At 39.6% G+C, this 21,152-nt stretch overlaps 1 protein-coding gene across 2 annotated transcripts in view; it reads left to right on the forward strand.

Moving 5' to 3' along the window:
* LOC124619865 (U4/U6.U5 tri-snRNP-associated protein 1) overlaps positions 1-21,152 on the forward strand; it is a 71,783-nt gene that overhangs the window by 41,684 nt on the left and 8,947 nt on the right. Inside the window, exons 9-15 of one of the 2 annotated variants that reach the window (XR_006980152.1) lie at positions 2,965-3,095; positions 3,261-3,416; positions 3,566-3,647; positions 3,743-3,941; positions 4,030-4,170; positions 5,416-5,497; positions 16,520-16,696. Coding sequence is in view for 1 of the 2 variants with exons in the window: in XM_047146484.1 (XP_047002440.1) it covers positions 2,965-3,095; positions 3,261-3,416; positions 3,566-3,647; positions 3,743-3,941; positions 4,030-4,170; positions 5,416-5,497 (791 nt within the window). In the remaining variant the exon portion in view is untranslated. The remainder of the gene's footprint in view (positions 1-2,964; positions 3,096-3,260; positions 3,417-3,565; positions 3,648-3,742; positions 3,942-4,029; positions 4,171-5,415; positions 5,498-16,519; positions 16,697-21,152) is intronic. The other variant, XM_047146484.1, reaches the window with a different exon arrangement.

Consider the following 21,152-nt stretch of genomic DNA (forward strand, 5'->3'; position numbering starts at 1 on the left):
ACAGATAACTGTGCAATAAAGAATAAAAATATTTGATGGCTTAGTACTTGAGTACACTGACTGCATCAGGTATATTTATGAAGAATTAAAATTTTCCTTGGTGTGTCCAATCATTTATGTCTTGTTGTCATGTGTTTTCCCAAACAGGGAAGATCAAAAAGAAGAAATAGTATATTTTTTGTGCCAGAAGAAGTAGTGAAAGTGCAGTAGCACATGATAATCGATTTTAAATAGCATCTGTGACCATTTTTTATGAAGGCGATGAAGAATGGCAGTGAATCATTTATGATAAGTAAACATCACAAATTCATCTATGAAGGGAGGGAGGTGTTAAAAATAAGCAAGTTTCAAAGCTACATGCACCTATGTTCTACAAAATTGCACTGCCTCTCAATAGCCAGAAATATGCAGTTGCAATTAAACTTGCAGAAAAGTGTCTCTGATACACATGGATCTCAAATGTGTAGCTTGTGAGGTAATATCTGACAATGATTAATCATTTGAAGAGGTTTGAAAAATCATATGCTGTAGGATGTTTTGGAAGTTTTGACATACACACAGATTAGGCCACTTTTGTGCTAATTTCTTTTAAAGTGCTTTTGGTTTGTGCCACAAAACGAAGTTGTACAAATAGTCTCCTATAATTTATTTCTATTTTTACTAAGAACATGACTAAAGTCTTGACTGTCTTCTGAAACATCTTTTTTCTTGATTTTCATAATTCTTTAAATAGTTTGAAATATATTTCTTCTACTTTATTTATTTTTTTGTATTGTTGAATAAATAATTGCTTTCCGATAGCGAAATTCTGTTCAGTGGACCCTATGTGTCAGTCTTAATAAATGAATGCTGGAGCTGGGTAAATCCATCACATGTTTTGCTCCTTTTATAGTCTTTATGGATAAAATAAGATGTAGGAAACTTACACAATAACTCACTTTGGGTTACAGTCGATATTAAATGCAAATATTTAATAAATTGTTTATAAAATATAGTGTGAAAATTTTTTCTTGTTTTTTCTTAGAATTTTGCCTTTGGTTATTATTCGACTCTTGCACTCAGTTCTTCAGTTTGTCTGTAGATATGCACTCCATTTTGGCTAGTGATATTCAGAGCATTGATGGCTTGTATATTTTTAGCATTATTCTCAGTCCCTTCTAGACCATGGGGTTTGAACAATTGATAAATTCCTCAAGCTGGTTGCAGCATTATAATTGAAAAGTATTGCTATTATTTCACTTTATACTTCTGTGTATTTTTGAGCACCCTTTTGTGTAATTATCCTATTTAAATGTTTTGTTACTAACTTTTTAATCAATTTATTTTGTATAAATGTTTAAATATTGTTGCACTATTATTGCACCCATAAACTGATATTAATCTTGACCACCATATTTATTAATTTTATTTTGTCTTATGTATCTGAACATTAATTCATTCTCAAATACACAAAATACACAAAAAGTTATCAGTGAAAAAACATGAGGACATTTACATAAAATGTAACACTGTGAAAACGGAAGAAGCAAACACACAGTAAAAAACATTTATACAATTCAGTAAAATGCACATTGTAAAAATGGAATATGTGTAATACATCAATATGCAAAACCTAAATCAGATTCGTCAAACATGGATACAGAGTATGTGGCCTACCTTATGTAACAGCATTTGAATGCAGACTGTCTTAACTGTACAGACCAAAGTACTAGGTAAAGAAAGCTGCTGCATGGCATTACTATATTGCAGTTATATGACAGTCATATAATTAAAAAATTAATAAAAAAAATTAAAAATTTACAGAAGTATGGATACACCTCATTATTATAATACTAATAACAAAGAGTTTTACATTTTGTCTATTACATATCCAGTTTTTTATAGATGCAATGGATATAATAGAAAATTAACACTGTTATATTAATGAATTGTATCAATACTTCTGATATTTTTAAAGATATGACTTTCATAACCACCATGTAGTACTGCCAACCAGCAGTCTCCTTTACCTAAGGCTTAAGGCTTTGGTGTGTACTGTTAGTTTGCACTCAAATGTCATTACATAAGGTGGATCAGATATTTTGATCAATGTGTGACAAATCTCGTGTAGATTTTACACGTGAATGTATTACATATATTCGATTTTAATGATTTGCATTTTGTTTAATGTTATCGATGTTTTTCATTGAGTGTATACTACTTCCATTTTTATGGTGTACACTTTATGTAACTATCTTAATGTTTTTTCACTGATAACTTTTCGTGTATTTCTCATGCAGAGTGTTTGAGAAAGAAGTAAGATTGAAACACATAAGACAGCATAAAATTAAGACTAATATCAGTTTGAGTGCATTAAGTCAAGTATTAAATTTATAAACTTGTGTATGTCTCTTGAGACAGCATATCTCATGGCACTCAAGTTACTCAGACTATATTCATCCAATTTTTGAGAATGTGAACACTAAGTGACTTTCAATAAACTTTGCGTGTGATTTTAAACCTTTTTGACACTTTTGCAGCCAGTGTCTACATCTATCACTGAATGTACCTGCAAAATGATATTATTATATGACACACAGTTCAGGAGATAAGAAGTCATAAACATCGATTTGTGTGAAAAACTAACTTTCACGTGGGATCTGATTCTTTAGAGAATAAGGGGTTTGGGGGTTACTGGGTGACACTATTTCAGACTATCATTTCTTTTGGTTCTTCTCTTACTCCTGCCACTCCTGCCCCCAAATGTCTCCAATTTCTGCCATCCTGTAGTTCAGAAAGGAGTCTTTCGGTTTGGTAAAATGACATTGGGAATAACTATGTACATGATCATACCAACACCCAACTGTTGATTGGTTCTGCCTCATTAGTCAGTGATGCACTTAGTGGTTTTACTTGTTCCTTATCTAAACAATATTGCCATATTATTTTGGAAACAAACCAGTTATTATAAGCTTAATTCTACAGCTCCTCCTGAAGATTTGAATGGACTCAAACTCGATCAAGATGAAAGTGAACTTGAGCTTCATTTAGCTCTGAAAAAGGCAAGGAAACTCAAACTTAAGGAGATGAGTGAACAATCATCAAGTGTTGAGAAGGTAATTAATTTCAGTTATGACTTGCTGATTACATCACAAATGTCTGTAACTTCTGGGGCATATTAAAATACTGTTTTGTTTCAAATTGTTTTTGCTATCTTACAGATGATTTCATATTTTCCATTCTGAAAATAAATTTTATATAACTCATTCATTTTGTTTTAGGTTGCCAAAACTATTCTTGATGAGGCAGCAGAAGATGGCTCTGAACAAGGAGGGTCAATTGTACTCAATGCAACAGCTGAATTTTGTAGAACTCTAGGTGATATCCCAACATATGGCCTTTCAGGAAATAGGGATGAGGATGCTGAAGAACTGCTGGTATGAACTTGAAAATAACAAACACAGAAAAGAATAAGGAATAGCATTTTGACTTAAATATTAAATTTTCTCCCTGTAAATCCTTGTGCCCACCTCATCCTCGTAAGTTGTTGGCCTCTTCCAGGTTATCATACGTCTTTCATTTTCAGGACTTTGAACGAGAATTGGTGGAAGAGAAGAACAAACAAGATGAAGAAGGCAAAAGAGGGGCTTGGAATGAAGTAGAAATTGGTGAGCCAGAAATTTTGTAAAGAAGGAAATCACTTGCTGGGTTGTTAGGTACCAATGCTAAATTAACTTTCACCATTGTTTGTTGTCTTGCACAGATGAAAGACCAGTTGATGTCCTACCAGCAGAAGTTCCCATTCTAGATGCAGAACCTGATGTTGGAGTTGGAGTAGCAGGAGCTCTGCGCTTAGCAGTCAGCAAGGGTTATCTTGAGAAGGAAGATATGAACAAACCGTCAGCTTCTCGTTTTGCTCATTTGCAGGCGCAGAATTACTCTATTGAGGACAAAACCCATATGTATGTTTCAGATATTGTTTTCAGGTATTTCATTTTTTGTTGTGTTATTTGTATCCACAACTAAGAATTTAAATTTGTTTGTTTACAGAGATGATGATAAGTTTGGGCGACGTGAACGGTATAATGGGCCAACTTCAGAGTTTAAAGAAAAGGATGGATACAAACCTAATGTAAAACTTGATTATATTGATGATGATGGTCATGTTCTGAATGCCAAAGAAGCATTCAGGTGAGTAAGATCTGTATGAAATATATTAATGCAGGACATCATTTCACATGACATTTGCATCAAACTTTCATTCAAGTATATTCTATATTTTCCCATATACTTGGTTTTTGTGATGTGTTTGTTGCACTTGGTCTTCCATTGCCGTACAGTGATTAATTTTTTTAAATTAATTAATTAATTTTTTTTATATAGTGTACATTTATGTTTTTAGGCCATGATTTCATTAAGGTTAACAGTTATGTTAATTTAATGTATTGCTATAAGTGATAGTGTCAGCCAAAGTGTGTGTCCTGTAATGAAAATAACATATTGGTACACCGTAAAGAAAATTACACTTTGAGCAAAAAAGGAAGAGATGATACAGAAAAACTGAACATCAATAACAAAAGTACCTGGAATTTTGTGGTAAGAGGGAGATGTTTTCATATGGAAGAAAATGAAAAATATTTAAGAATTAGAAATAATGTTAAGGGAGTATAGGGTGCAAACAAAGCAGTGAATGGTGGAAGAATATATAAATGAGGAGTTAACCATTGTAGGTGATAGAATTCCTGGTAGTTTAAAACTGTGTGCCCAACTGGATCTCGAACCCAGAATCCTGCCTTTCATGGACAATGCTGTTGCTGACTGAGCTATCCAGACACAACTCATGATCTGACCCCGCAGATTTTTTGCCAGTACTTCTCTGCTTGTTTGCAGACTTCACAGGAGCTTTCAGGCATGCCATACTGGACTAGCACTCTAGCACTAATTCTTTTTTCGCGCTTTAGCATCTCTTCAGTATTGATGGTAATCAGCACCTCGTCACCTGCAAACAGTAGTGTGGGAAGGTATTAAACACCAACCAGTAAGTCCATTATGTGGCATGACTTAGGAACAGACCTTCCGCTGATTCAAGCTCTTCTGAGCTAATGTGTCACTTTTACTGACTGTTTTGTTTTGGTATGAACACCTTTTCAGACTTGACCTAAAATTTACATTAACATAAAACTTTATCAAGATAGGGGAAAATAAAGAGCTTGAAAGTGCTGTTAGTAATATAACAGTTGTAAAATTGTGATGCAGAGGTTAGTGTGAGAGCATTACATCATGATGCAATGCTAAATTTACAACTGGAGATGTTGCATATATGTCATTAGTGTTAATTGAAATGTGTGTTCAGAGATTTGATTAATCAAGGAGTGTGGTTTGCTGACTAATATCAATATATGTATTGTTCTTATTCTATTTATTATTTGTTTCTAGGTACCTGTCACATAAATTTCATGGGAAAGGGCCAGGCAAAAACAAAGTAGAGAAACGTATGAAGAAAAATGAACAGGAAGGGGTAAGAGAGTGACTATTATTACTCACAAATTATGTATAATTTGCATTCTTTTACATTCTTGTCATTTGAAATTCCTTAAATTTTTGGTCATTTGTCTTGTGTTACTGCCAGCACCTTGTTACTATACAGTAAGTGGGGTAGTTTTTACTTTTACTTTTGTTTAAATAATTCATCATTGAAATTGTTTGGCGAAACGGTGTACCATGATCCTCCTATTCCTGTCCTCCACGGTTGTGAAGTGAGTGTGTGCATGAAAAAAAGTGGCATTTTATTTTGACTGGTACTTCAGCTTGAGGGATGAGGACATGTAAAATTACATACCAACAGCTAGTGTAAATTTGGGGCTCCATCAGTCATAATTTTGTGGTACATAGTGAGAAGTTACTGTTCGTGGCGTACATTTGTGTTCCGACCGCCATGTGTACTCACGCTAATCGTGAGATCAAGTTGCAGTTCTCCAAGAACAGGCTCGTACTGGGGAACACATGAAGAGTTGTGAGAAAAAAATTTTATCCTATATTGAACACTGGCTTCTTAGGAAAAAACTGTACATCAAAACTTTACTATGGGATCTGTGTTAGTATTCACATGTGGTGTGTATCATGATTAGAGCCCAGATTTTTATTCTTTTATGAAATCGATTATAGTCTTTCATTTTCTTCAAATAGCCATTTTTGGATTTTGGCAGTTATTTTAGTTCTTGTGGAGAATAAATATTTAAGTATCCCATACATTGGCACTCAAAAAAATGAGAAGTGTTTTACTGAAGAATTAATTCTTTTAATGTGTAACTCACATAAATACATGCACTTGAAGTGTTTACTTATACACTGAAGTGTCACCTGTTGTAGCATCATGTAGGACCACTGCAAGCAAGCAGAAGTGCCACAACACGATGCAGCATGGACTCTACTGATGTCTGAAGTAGTGCTGGAGGGAATTGACACCATGAATCTTGCAGGGCTGTCCATAAATCTGTAAGAGTGTGAACAGCACATTGCAAGGAATGACAGATACGCTCATGTCTGGGATGTTTGGTGGTCAGTGGATATGTTTAAACTCAGAAAAGTGTTCCTGGAGCCAATCTGTAGCAATTCTGGGCATGTAGAGTATTGCAGTGTCCTGCTGGAATTGCCCAAGTCCATCGGAATGCACAATGGACATGAATGGATGTAGATGATCAGGCAGTATGCTTGCGTACGTGTTACCTGTCAGAGTCATATCTAGACATATCAGGGGTCCCATACCTCTCCAACTCGACACACCTCACGCCATTACAGAGCCTCCAACAGCTTGAACAGTCCCCTGCTGACGTGCAGGGTCCATGGATTCAGGATGTTGTCTCCATATTGTACACAGTCATCTGCTCGACACAATTTTAAACGAGACTCGTCCGACTACACAACATGTTTCCAGTCATCGATAGTCCAATGTGTCAGTGTTGATGAACCCGTGCGAGGCGTAAAGCTTTGTGTTGTGCAGTCATCAAGGGTACACAAGTGGATCTTTGGCTCCGAAAGCCCATATCAATGACGTTTTGTTGACTGGTTCAACGCTGACACTTGTTAAAGGCCCAGCATTGAAGCCTGCAGCAGTTTCTGGAAAGGTTGCACTTCTGTCATGTTGAATGATTGTCTTCAGTCATCATTGGTCCCATTCTTATAGGATCTTTTTCCGGCTGCAGCAATGTCGGAGATTTGAGGGTTTGCCTGAAATGGTTGTACAGGAAAATTCCCATTTCTTCACTACCTTGGAGATGCTGTGTCCCATCGATCATGCGCCGACTACAACGCCACGTTCAAACTCACTTAAATCTTGATAAAGTGCTATTGTAGCAGCAGTAACAGATATAACAACTGCACCAGACACGTTTACATATCTTTGTATTTGAATACACATGCCTATACCAGTTTCTTTAGTGCTTCAGTGTATTTGACTACCACCTGTTTCCTAATACAACTAATAATAAATTTTGTATTACATTTTTTATTGCAGTACAGTTTGACCGTATTTCTGAGTTTTACAAAGTGAAACTTTTTTTGTTCTCTCTCAGTACATTCTTGCAGGCTGAGAAAGATCTCTCAGCACAAAAGGTCAGTTCATACACATTTCATTGACTCAATTGTTTGTAGCCCCAACATATCCACTTTCGAACTTCTTCCCCTGAATAATGGCAGATACTTTCTTCAGTTCTGGGATTCCTCAGAAGAATATTCCTTAATTTAATGATGCATGCTGTACTCACTAATAAAGTGTTTCCTTTGGATACATTTACACCAATAGTCTTGAAATAGGCATGTTTGGTTAGTAATAGAAACACCCTCAGTCCCGGGTTCGAACCCTGCCACCGCTTAAATTTTGAATGAAAATCATAAGCATTGCAGCCAAAGACTTCTAGCATAATAAGTTACCCTCATTCTGTCAAAGGCCTTGTCAAAGAGGATGGAGGAGTGGACAGATGTTCATGGCACTCTCTTGCCCATGGGGTGGGAAATTGCCTCTAAAGATGGTAGAATCAGCAATGATCAATCACAAGATGGTGCAGAAAGCAATGGAAACAACTGCATTAAAGAGACATAATGTACACTGGTGTCCAAAATTAAAGCAACAAATAGCTATTTTTCCGCCCTGTATCTAATTCATGATATAATAATACAAATGGTCAACAGATGTCTGTACTGTCGTGCTCTACACCGAAGATGACATTCCATTCAATGGACAGCCACACCAGCCATGAGATCAGGGCACCTATTAAACAGCATGGTGCTTGCTGGGTAGTCCCACACACACAATTGCTGTGTACACAGTCACATACAGTACGGCACAGAGAAGACACCTACAACACCCTCTGTGGTGGAGGGCTGTAGGAAGAATGGAAGCAGGACGGTCACAAACTGGTGAGCCCGATGGCTTAATGTGAATTGTTTTGTTATTTCTTGGATGTGGCAACAGTTTATAGAGACCAAAACTGTATTCCGAAGACCAGGGCAGTGCCGACGAAAGTGTGGCATCAACAAAAGAGGACCGTTATTTGGCTGTACCACCTTAGTACTGCATGGAAACTGTCATCTGATCTCGCAGCACCCATTGGACGTGTTGTAGCGAGGCAAACTTTATGCAGTAAAGAAGGGTTCAGCAGAGTGGCCTTTATTGTCAGAAAACTGCTGTATGCATACCTCTGACACATCTTCACAGAAGGGAACGTTTAGAGTGAAGCCATCAACATGCCACCTGGACGTTCGAATGATGGGCCAACTTTTTTTTTTTTTTTTTTTTTTTTTTTTTTCACAGATGAATCCCAATTTGCTTGGAGAGTGATTCTCAATGAATCCCCATTTGGGGGAACATGGGACACGATTTCAGGAACCGATATCAAGGAGGATTCGTAATGGTGAGGGAAGGGATTATGTCGACCATTCGAACACATCTTCAGGAAACTGTGTGGGTGAATCAGCAAGGCTTAACTGCTATAAGGTATTGTGATGAGATCTTGGGACCTCATGTGCAGTAGTTACAAGGTGCTGTGTGCTCAGACTTCGTACTGATGGACTGTAATGCTTGACCTTGCGGAGAGTGGGTGGTTGATGTTTCCTTGGAAATGGAACATGTTACACCCAGAGTGTGGCCTGCTCGCTCTCCCGATTTGGATCCCCATAGAGCATGTTAAGGGATGCACTAGGGAGAGGGGTTGTATTACATTAGCATTCACCAACCATTCTCCATGACTTCAGAGAGCAGCTCTACAGGGAGAAAGATAATTATTGCCTTAATGTGAGATTAATGACATTATTCACAGCATGCCCCATCATTGTGAGGCCGGTATTGCTGCCAGAGGTGGTCACGTCCTATACTGAGCACATTAACCAGTTGGAATGTATGTGCAAATCCATTAAGTGGGGGGGGGGGGGGGGGGGGGAGAAAATTTTTGTCCAGCATTACGCATGTTGCAGTTCTTTACATTTTACATTCTGTATTCTTCACATTGTATATACTTTACTATTACCTGTTTTCACTGTCATGAAGAAAAATAATCACAATCTTGCAAAATTTCTGTTTGTTGCTTTAATTCTGGACACAAGTAAACATCCACAAGACATGTGGCTTGTAATTGAAAAAGTGTCATGTTGGTTTCTCCATCGACAAAAGATTCCAGAATGGTCCCCTATTTGGAAATCGGGGAGGGGTCTGCCAAGAGGGAAGTGATCATGAGAAAAAGATTGAATAACAAATGAAAGAATAATTGTTCTAAGAGTTGAGGTGTGTAATGTTAGAAGTTAGAACTTGGTAGGGAAGCTAGAAAATCCACAAAGGGAAACACAAAGGCTTACTCTGTATATAGTAGGGGTCAGCAAAGTGAAATGGAAAGAAGTCAAGAATTTCTGGTCAGATGAGTATAGGATATCATCAACAGCAGAAAATGGTGTAACAGGAGTAGGATTCATTATGAATAAGAAGGTAGGGCAGAGTGTGTTACTGTCAACAGTTCAGTGATAGGGTTGTTCTTTTCAGAATCAACTGCAAAGCAACATCAACAACGACAGTTCAGGTATATATGCTGATGTCGCAAGATGAAGATGAAGAGTTAGAAAAAGTATCTGGGAATGACGAAAGGATAATACAATATGTAAAGGGATGTGAAAATCCAATAGTAATGGTGATTTGCAATGCCATTTTAGCGGAAGGAGGAGAAAGAACGGTTACAGAAGAATATGGGCTTCATACTAGGAACGAGAGAGGAACAAGATTGAGTTCTGCAGTAAATTTGAGTTCTGTTGCTACAGATGGAGGCGATGGAAGGAGTCGCCACTGTCTATTTGCATCGTCAAGGAAGGCCAAGGCAAGAAGAGTCTCGATCCATGACTTGTCATGGTACAGAAAGGCCAACGTGAGGACAAGAAACCAGTGGCTGCTCTTCAGGATGGTAATGGCTGGCCATGTAATTGTTCAGACGGTAGCGGCCTGCAGTCTGGATAGTGTTGTAACTTGATAGCAAACCACAGAGGGCATTGGTTTTGGTGGGAGCCTTCATTTGCTTATGGTCCTTCCCCAAGGAGGCTTCCCACCCTTTGGCAGGTTTGTGCTTGGCTACTACGGGGCCCCAGCCTTTGCAGCATCTTTTCCCTTCCATGCTGTATGTCTATCATCTTGCTATTCTTTTCCCCCTCCCTTGGGGAACACATCTGGGGTGTCATTGGGAATGTTCAGCATTGTCTGTCGCTGAAGTAAGAACAGTTTCACCACTGCTTTCCACTTCCTTTTCCTTTCTTTTTTTCTCTTCTCCTCTCATTCCTTCGCTTTGGCGTTTGAGGTTCCTCTTTTCCTTCTTCCTCCCTGTGAGCTCCTGAAGGCTGGCCCATGCGTCTGATTCGTAATAGGTGACTGGATAAAATGTAATTCCCAGTGCCGGGTCGACAGGTAGGGTTTGCACATACCTCTGGTACAGGCCAGGCCCAGGGAGGGGTGATTGCCTGAGCTGCAACCTTCCCACATTGCAGATTGTTCCCTCTGCCAGGAGTTCGGGATGTGTGACCTGAGGTCTGAACAATCCCCTAAGTCAGGTGCGCCCCTTGTGAAGGGGCTGCCAGTTGGAAGGAGCGTGCCATCGGAGACACTGGCAATTGTGGGGGATTTTCTTGCAATGAGCCAATCATCTTCACAATCATCGTCTACAAAACGTAAACGTAATGAGGCTAACGATTCAAAGGCCCTTCCCACTGCACCACGGTTCCTCGTGGTCTCATGTACTGAAGACTGTTCACCACGTTAAATCCGTTTATTTTTCAGAAAGGTGTTGATGCAGTTGCCGGCCCTGTGAAATCCTGCCCTCGTTTATGGAATAGCACTTTGCTTTCGGAGGCAACTTACGATTCTCAAGCACAACAACTGCTTGCCGCCTTGATTCTCCGCGGCTACCCTGTTTGTGTCGAGGCCCATAGAACTTCGAATTCTTCCCATGGTGTTATTTACACTAGGCAGCTCGACGGTCTCACTGAGGCTAAAATCTAATCTTACCTCGCTGATCAGGGTGTCATTGCCATCCATTGGGTGATGAAAAAGGTAGATTCCTCTTTAGTGCCCACCTGCACTCTTTCTCAACTTTGATAGTGAGGTGCTTCTGCCCAAGATCAAAGCAGGCTATGAAATTATCACAGTCCGGCCGTACATTCCGAACCCGATGTGCTGCTACCACTGTCAACATTTCAACCACATTAGAATGTCTTGTCAACACCCAACCAAATGTGTAACCTGTGGTAGGGATACGCATGAGGGTGATTGTCCGCCTCCTTCTCCCGGCTGTATCAACTGCTGGGTTGGTTATGCTGTCTCCTCTTGGCATTGTCCCGTGTACCTTGATCAGTGGGCCGTCCAAGAGATCTGGGTAAAGGAAAAAGTGCCATACCCAGTCCCTTGCAAGTTATTGGCTAGTCGCAAACCCTGCATTCTCCCATCTGGCACCTATAGTTCTGTTCTTGTTACCCCTCACTCCATGAAGGACATGGCCATGCAGCATGCAATCTCAAATTCAGCTCTGAGGTTGTGAAATCTCCCAATGTCAAGGTAGCATCACCATCCCCCCTGTCCAGCTGTGCAACAAGCCATCAAACTCTCGTCTCAAGGGGCAAAGCCACCAGCTACTCAACTGGTAGCCGGAAAGGGCAGAAGTAGTACTCCGTGATGACTTCTTACGTCCCTCCAGCCAAACAATGTCAGAGTCCTCCCCTAACTGGAAAGGCTCGAAGAAGTCTACCAAAGGTAAATGGTCTCCTCCTTCACCGACTCAAAGATCTTCTTCAACAGTGTTGTCATGTGATACCTTAACCTGGCTGGCCTCCGTCTCGCTGGTGCTACAATGCTGCCTTTACTATGAGGAAGCTAAATCATGCTCTCAGTTCATCTCAATCCTCCGTCGTAGGGCCAGCTGCTGTCCACATTCAGTTGTTGCAGCACCTTTCTCTGGTGAGCAAGCACTTCCTACTACCTACAACCGCATCTGGGCAGAGGGCACATTTCCCAGACTTTGGCGTGAAGCCACCGTCGTACCCGTACCTAAGCCCGCTAAGGACAAAAAACCTTCCTTCTAGCTACCACCCCATCTCTCTGACCAACTACATTTGCAAGGTGATGGAACATATGATTCATGCCCGGCTTGTATGGTGGATCGAGTCCCTCAGTTTACTAAAAGAGGCAAAATGTGGATTTTGAGCGTGGCCTTCCACAGTTGACCATCTCGTTACTTTGTCCACCCATGTCATGAGTGGTTTTCTGCAGAAATTCCATACTGTGGCCGTGTTTTTTTATGTGAAGAAGGCCTATGACACCTGCTGGAAAACTGGTACCCTCCGTACTCCTTACACATGGGGCTTCCGTGGCCACCTGCCCCATTTCCTTCAGGAATTTTTAAAAGAAGTGAGTTTTCAAGGTGTGTGTGGGTTCTGCTTTGTCACACACCTTTATCCACGAAAACCGTGTGCCTCAGGGTTCTGTCCTGAGCGTAGTCTTCTTTTCTATCGTCATTAACCCTACAATGGTCTGTCTCCCGCCAGGCATCTCCAGCTCCCTTTTTGTTGATGATTTTATTATCTATTGCAGTTCTCCATGGACCTGTCTCACTGAGTGGCGTCTTCAGCGATGTCTTGATTGTCTTTACTCCTGCAGCATTGACGGTGGCTTCTGTTTTTTCACTGACAAAACCATCTGTATGAATTTCTAGCAGTGCAAATGGTTTCTCCCAATATCTTTACATCTTAGGCCTGTTGCCCTTCCGTTCGTTGAAACTATGAAATTCCTGGGGCTCATGATCTCTTGGTCCTCCCATGTGTCTTACCTGGCAGCCCTCTGTACACGGTTCCTCAGTGTCGTACATGCCCTAAATGGTACTCCCTGGGGTGCTGATCAAACCACCCTCTTCCATTTGTACCGGTCTCTTGTTTGTTCGAAACTCGACTGTGGGTACTTTGTTTATGCATCTGCACATCCGTTTCTCTTACGCTGTCTCAACACTATCCACCATCGTGGCATCCATTTGGCCATTGGCACTTTTTTCACTAGCCTGGCTGAGAGTCTAGGCTGAAGCTGCTGCACTACCACTGCCCTCCCACCATGACTTTCTGCTCAACAGGTATGCATGCCATTTGTGTGCCATTTGTGGCCACCTATCCTATGCCTCCTTCCTTTGATTGACAGCATGGGGCGTATCCCTCTTCTCTGTTGCCTCCTGGAGTCCACTTTCAGCACTTGCTATGGCAGCTCAACTTCACGCTACCTGCAATTTCCCATTGGGTGTGAACCCTTCACCACCTTGGCTTCATGAAGTGGCCCGTGTTAACCTTGGCCTTCATTCTCTTCCTAAGGATACTTCTCAAGCCTCACTCTATTGCCTTCAGTTTCATGATCTTCGCATGGAACTTCGTGATAGTACCTTCATTGGCGCCTGTGTCTTTCGATATTGACTTCCGGCTGACACTGCTTAGTATTTACAGCCTAGCTTTTCACCCTGTATCAGGCCACAGAATACCGGGTGCAACGAGTCCTGGAAAACTGTCACTTCCTCACTCTTAGTGGAGCCATTGTGATGTTCATTTGGGTTCCTGGTCATGTTAGTCTGCCAGGAAACGAGGCTGCTGATGCCAAGGTTACAGTCCTCGTACCTCAGCCCGCTAGTTCCTGTATTCCCTCTATTGGTCTCTGTGTTGCTGTCTGTCAGGAGGTGGTGTCCGTTTGGCATCGCCAATGGTCCTCCCTTCACGGGAATAAGCTTTGGCTTATTAAGCCTCTCCCGGCGCCTTGGACCCTCCCGCCGGGAGGAGATTATTTTAACTCTGCTGTGTACTGTGCACTACCTTTTTAGCCATCATTTGCTCAGTGGCACTGCCCCACCACTTTGTACGCATTGCACCAAAATTTTAACTGCCCGCCACTTCCTGGTGGAATGCTCTTTTTTTGCCATTTTATGTTCCACCTTGAGTTTGCCATCTGATTTATCGGCTGTTTTAGTGAATGACACGTGGGCTGTTGACCGCATTTTACTTTTTATCCACCGAAGCAATATGGCGAGGGCCATTTAATTTTTAGTTTTGGACCTCCATTTTTATATAGTGTGGGTTTTTGTTTTTTTTTTTACCCACTTACCTTGTTTAGTTGTCTCCTATTATGTCCATTGGGACTGACATATAGTCGTTTCCCTCGTCTCTGTGTTTGTGTTCAATAGCTTTGACTTGGGCGCGTATGACCCCAGTTGTTTTTTGCGCACTACAACAAAACAAAACAAACACTGCCGAAGCTTGAAATAATTTTTATGTTCTCTATAGTTATGTTAAGGAAATTATCAGTTTTGTAAGTAAGGAGCACAGATAACCAATTCCTTCCATAAGAACTTTTGCAGATGATTCATAATTGATGTGAGAAAGTTGAAAGATAGAGTAAGAGAGAGAAATACGGACTATTTCTAGTGCCACTGTAAACATCTATGTTTCTTCAGTAGCAAATGATGACTGAACTCTTACAGAAATACCACCTAGGCTAGAATAACTGAAAGTGCACAATTAACATTAAATTCTACACATATCACTGTCTACAGGAAATCAATAATTTTACTACCAAACGCCCACGTCATGTGTAACCTTCTTTGACTGGTGCTCATATTGGTGATAGTAAACTCATTAGCTCAATTAGCAAAGACATCTTCATTGGCCCATAAGCTCGGTAGCTCAGTGGTTACATGTACTGCTCGAATGCAGATGAAAATGCCAGGGCTAGATCCCAGAAGGCCATTAATGATTTTTTTGTGACACTTATCATTTCCTTCACCTCCAGCACTGTTTGTTACGATGAAAAAAATACTGACAAAAGGAGACCTCAATGGTGGGATGGATTTTATGTAACTCTACATGGTTCAAGCAGGTTAAAGTCCATAGTGTATTGCATAATGCAGCCATTCATCCTGGCAGATCCTCATTTGTGAGTAATCAGCGAAAAAAAATTGGAATTCTGGATGATGCTCTACAGCTTTAAAAATAGGAATGTTAAAATGATTAGTTGCATAGCATAGGTTTAAGGTATAGTTCTCACATGCGTAAGGTTATAGATTCAATTCTTGTCAGCTGCTTCAAATTTCTTTTTATTTTTACATCTGTATTGCAATGACTTTGATCATTATTTTTATTCAAGTAAGGGGTTTAAATGTAGTGTTCTCATTTCTGTTTGTTTCTTATGTTGTATTAATCATAATATTAAATTTTTCATTTGCTTTAATTTTTCTTCTTATAATTCTTTTTCCACTTCGAATCTTTGTTCACATGATTTTAATTATTGTTCTGTATACTTCAGTTTAATTTCTTCCATTTTACCATCTTATATTTTTGTCCATGTTATTGCATTCACTTTTCTTATCCCAATTTTGCTGGAATTTCATTTTACTGATAACCCTTCTTTCATTTGAATCTTCATCTGCATTATTTTGTCCACAGTATAATAAGAATATATGTTTTAAATGTTTGTTCGACGATTATCATAAAAAAAAAACTGTATGTGTTGTAAGGAAAAATACATTTTTGATGCCATCTCACAATCAGTATTAATAAATTATTTTGTCTTTCATTTTTTAACTGATAGATTGGCTTTTTCAATGTTTAAGTATTATGATAGGTAAATAAACATAATTACATAATCAAGTACAATGCTGAAAATTTTTAGACCTCTATTATGTCATATCTGTTAAGGCAGTCCAGAGCAGGTAAACAAGACTAACACGTCTTTAAGATGTAAATGTCACATTTACATCTTAAAGGCATGTGTTAGTCTTGTTTACCTGCTTTGGACTGCCTTAGCAGGTATGACATAATAATGGTCTAACAAATTCTAGCATTGTACTTGATGACACAAAAGCTGAAACCTAGATGGTACAAAAGATAAATACAGTAATATACTGTCTGATGGTGGTTTAGTCTTTTAAACAGTGTTGCATGACTGTGGCTCAATATCATTGAAAACTTTTTACCTGTCATCTGCTTTGATCCGTTCCAGAAACTGAAGAGCAAATTCGGAACGTTGCTGCGGATCATGAGATTTCAGTTGCAGCACTGTCTGGGTCTTGTATGAGTCCCAGTGTAAAATAGACCACAAAATTTTCTGTATGGTTGCCCATAGGATGGACAATTCGTGTGACACTGCACAAGCACTACCTGGGGCATGTGCCACATGGTTAGTTACAGCAGGGGCAACCTCATCAATTGTTTCCATCGGAATAAGAGGTCTTTCTCTTCCAGGTGCCACACAAGCTCACCGGTGTTTCTGAATCATCTTCAGACTATTTACTGACACTGGACCCCTTCCACCCTCAGCACCTAGGTCAGCAGTACTCTCTCAGTGCAGCATTGTTATTGCTGTCATTCACATAAAACAGTTTCACTAACAGTGCATGGTCTTTTTTCTTGATAGCCATGCTGTTTACTCACGTTTTGGCTTGTGAAATGACAGTGCGGATGTGATACCGTCATACAAACAGTGTACAGTACCAAATTTGCACATGGTGGTTACAACTGGAACTAATTTGTTTTCCGGTGTAAATCAGTTCCACGCTAATGCCTTAGCATATTTATCAAGTTTCGCTGCCATTTGATAATTACAGCTCAGCTCAAACTGGACCTCCTTCAGAAGCTGCACTTCAATTATAACCACCCAGCACATGAATCCCGGGTGACCAGATGTGGAGCTTTGTGTTAAAACTTCAGGATAGCTGGCTGTAGCTGAGCTGGGATGACAAGCAACCATTTCCACTCAGCTCCCCTTATACAGTTTTCTATTTCAAATGACTTAGATCGAGAGTCAACCAAGGCTGTCATGATGGCGCATTTCAATTACTTAAAAAGGGCAACAACTGCATCAAAAGGACCTGTTTATTGCAACTAGTTTTATGGCATTACAGTCACATCTTCATGTAACAAACTATTGACCTAAAGAAGGTACTGTAACCATAATTAGCACTATCTCAAAACAATACACCAAATAGATAAAATTCTGACTGACATGTCAATACATAATATCCTTAAAATTCCATAAGGGTAAATAACATAAGTCCCCTACCTTATACCATGAAACTCATATCACAAAATATGCAGTAGTCATGAATAGAGTAACCAAAGACAAAGACCTAGAAAAAGAAGTAGTTGAATAAGAACTGTCATCCAAAAAGTGGAAACACCCCCAACTGAAAACACACTTACTGGACGTCGATGGGACATCATCTCGTGCAACAGCCTGCTACACTAATGTCGCATAGATAGGATGAGCAGCCCTCATCCTAGGAGGATTGCACAGCAGATAATGCACTGTAACCAAGAAAACTGAAATAGCAAGCCAAGGCCCACCAAACCAATGCAAGATGCAACGGCAAAACAAATCAAAAGTTAAGCCATAGAAAAATAATACAAACAGTGTCACGAAAGAGGTGGGCAGAAGGTAAACATACTAGTTATGTAGCCCCTCATAGATGTGTGCATTGTATAACCAATTTAAGTATGCTCAAATGGAATGGCAACATAGTGTTACCTCCACATTAAGGATAAATTCAAGAATAGTTTAGGGCATCTGAGCATTTTTACCTGTTCTAAAGTGTTAAGCAGATGTCCCATCTGGTTCACTGAGTAAAATTTTTAGAGTTTTGGAAATATTACCAATAGAATGTCCCTCATCATGTAGGCATACACAGAGTGCTGTGTCAGAGTTCTTCCTCTCAGGGTGTTCTTTAAGTCTAACCTTACAACATCTGCCCATCTGGCCACATATTTTACTGGGCAGGTCGCAAGAAATCCCTTACATGCCAGTACCATTAAAGGAGGCAGCTCTTGACATGTGTCTCATGGAGGCACCAAGACTCGTAAGAATGAAAAAAACATGTATGACATTCTATGCATGCAGTGCTTTGCCAGCTTCTTCATTTGTTTTACCAACATAAAGGATCCTGTGGTATATTGTATGATCTGGCTCACATTCCAGTGTTAAAGTAATTAATTGTTCAGAGTTGGTACCAAGTGAGGTGATGCAGTGATTAGCACAATGTACTTGCTTCCAGGAGGATGATGGTTCAAACCCACGTCTGGCCATCCTGGTTTAGGTTTTTTGTGATTTTCCTAAATCACTTCAGACAATTGCTGGGATTGTTCCTTTGAAAGTTTATGGCGGACTTCCTTACCCATCTTTCCCTAATCCGATTGGGCCCGATGACATCGCTGTTTGGTCCCCTCCCCCAAACCAACCAACCAAATTTCATAGTTGGTAATAATGTGCCCATTACCAGTCTTATTCATTCTTTTTGTAATAATTTTTCTGTTAATGAGCTCTGTGTTGTAACCATTGCTATAGGCAGTGTGCTGTATGATTTTGAATTGGCTATCAAAAGATTCATGACTAAGTGAAACACTATGCAGACTTCGAAGTAATTACCTGATGGGTGCCATGTTGCAAGAATGGAGATGATTCAAATCATTGTGAATGACCAAGTCAGCAGTGGTATTCCTTCCATATACAGGGTGAGTCAGAAGGAAAGGTACATGCTTTGAGGCGTGATAGTACTAGTGACTCTGACCAAAAAACTTCATATTGACATATGCTCTATTGTGAATAGTTTCTGAAATAGAATACGTTTAATACCACTTTTGTAAGTTTTTCTTGTATAACTCAAAATGTGCACCCACCAACAAAAAAGTGTCTCACTACACAATTAAACTAAATTAAATTTTCTAGAAAAAATGGTCCTATATATTTTTTGTCCAGGACGACAACTTGCTTGAAGTGATTGCGACAATATCGGAAATCTTGCGTTACGCGCTTGTACTGTAGTTCAGGTCCTTTTTGTGGTCAGTTTGAGGTAGTTTTACAACTTGATAGACCCCCCCAAGTGTCCTTTTTCAAAATATTCATTTCAACTTCCTCTATACTACTGTGGTACGTTGTAAACAACGACAATGAATAATACAGAAAATAAATAGAAATGTACATTAAAAGTGTTCTGTGTCGGAAACCATTCAGAATAGGGCATATGTCCACATAAAGTTTTTTGTTCAGAATCACTAATGGTATCATCCATCAAAACACTTGCCTTTCCTCCGGACTCACCCTGTATATCATTCTTAATTTGGTCCCGTCTAATTTAATCAGCAGATCAAGGTAAGGGCCTTTCTCTCAACAATTATTCTGTATGGTGAACTGAATACAGGCATGTTGCATATTTTAGAGTATCTACAAATGGAGGACAATCTTCCTTAGTACCCTGGTGGTCCACAGAGCAGTTCTGGCTTACTATTTTATTAGTGAACTGAGGAAGCCATGTCTAAGTTTGATGTTTAAAATGAGTCATAAAAATTTTAGCCAGGCAATACGCTAGAGGTGATGCCATAACAACACCATGTTGTTGTTAGTAATACAGATCAGCAAATCTGAAATAATTATTATAAATAACTACCATCGTTAACTGTAATATATCCCTTATTTCATCACGTGGTCTGCCACGTGTTTGCGTAGGTTCAGTGCAACCAAGTTAATGACCTATTCCTTGGGGACATTAGTATGTACGAGGGCTATCCACAAAGTACATTACGTTTTGGAATTAAAAATAAATAAAGTATTGGAGAATTTTTTTGTTATATACAGATGAAAGCCACACTTAAATACTACTTTTCTACATAGTTGCCATTTACATGAAGGTACTTATCGTAGCGATGGACGAGCTGGGAAATTCCTTCGTCGTAAAATTCGGCCGCCTGCGCGTTCAACCATGTAGTGACTGTCTTTTGGGACAGAAAAAGTGTGATTTTTGTGGATTTCCAGGAAAGAGGCACTACAATAAACTCTCAAAGGTATTGCCAAACTCTGCACAACCTCAGAAGCGCAATACAAAACAAGCGCAGGGGAAAGTTGGGCTCAAAGATCTTGCTGATTCACAACAACGCCAGGGCCCACACGGCAAATGCCACTCGTGAAGTTCTCGAATCTTTTAAGTGGGAGATGTTTCTTCATCCGCCGTACAGTCCCGACCTGGCACCGAGCGACTTCCACTTATTCCCAGCAATGAAGAAGTGGTTGGCTATGCAGCGTTTTGATGACGACGCACAGCTTCAAGGTGAGGTAACCACGTGCTTGAAGGCTTAGGCGGCCGAATTTTACGACGAAGGAATTTCCAAGCTCGTCCATCGCTACAATAAGTGCCTTAATTTAAATGGCAACTATGTAGAAAAGTAGTATTTAAGTGTAGCTTTCATCTGTATATAATTAAAAAAAAATTCCAATACTTTATTTATTTTTAATTCCAAAACGTAATGTACTTTGTGGATAGCCCTCGTATATTCTTAATTTCCAGAGACACAATATAGGTTGCAAGCAGAATGTTAATTTCATTCAGTATATTGTTAATGTGTTGTCAGTTTTTGACATTATGATTGACAGGATGCAGATAATGTGGATTCAGATATTTTGCCACATGTATAATTTTTTTTTCAGTACTTGTTCTGGTTGACTGAGTGTATTAACAATAGGCATAACCAGCAGATTTGTTGTATGGATCTTTAAGGTACCCCTAAGTACAGCTGCACTAGGATTATTTGGCAAGAGCAACTTCTTACAAACAGACCAAGAAAAACCTTTGTGTCCTTTTTCCTACTGA

The sequence above is a fragment of the Schistocerca americana genome, chromosome 6, assembly GCF_021461395.2.
Source record: "Schistocerca americana isolate TAMUIC-IGC-003095 chromosome 6, iqSchAmer2.1, whole genome shotgun sequence".
NCBI classification, from domain to species: domain Eukaryota; kingdom Metazoa; phylum Arthropoda; class Insecta; order Orthoptera; family Acrididae; genus Schistocerca; species Schistocerca americana.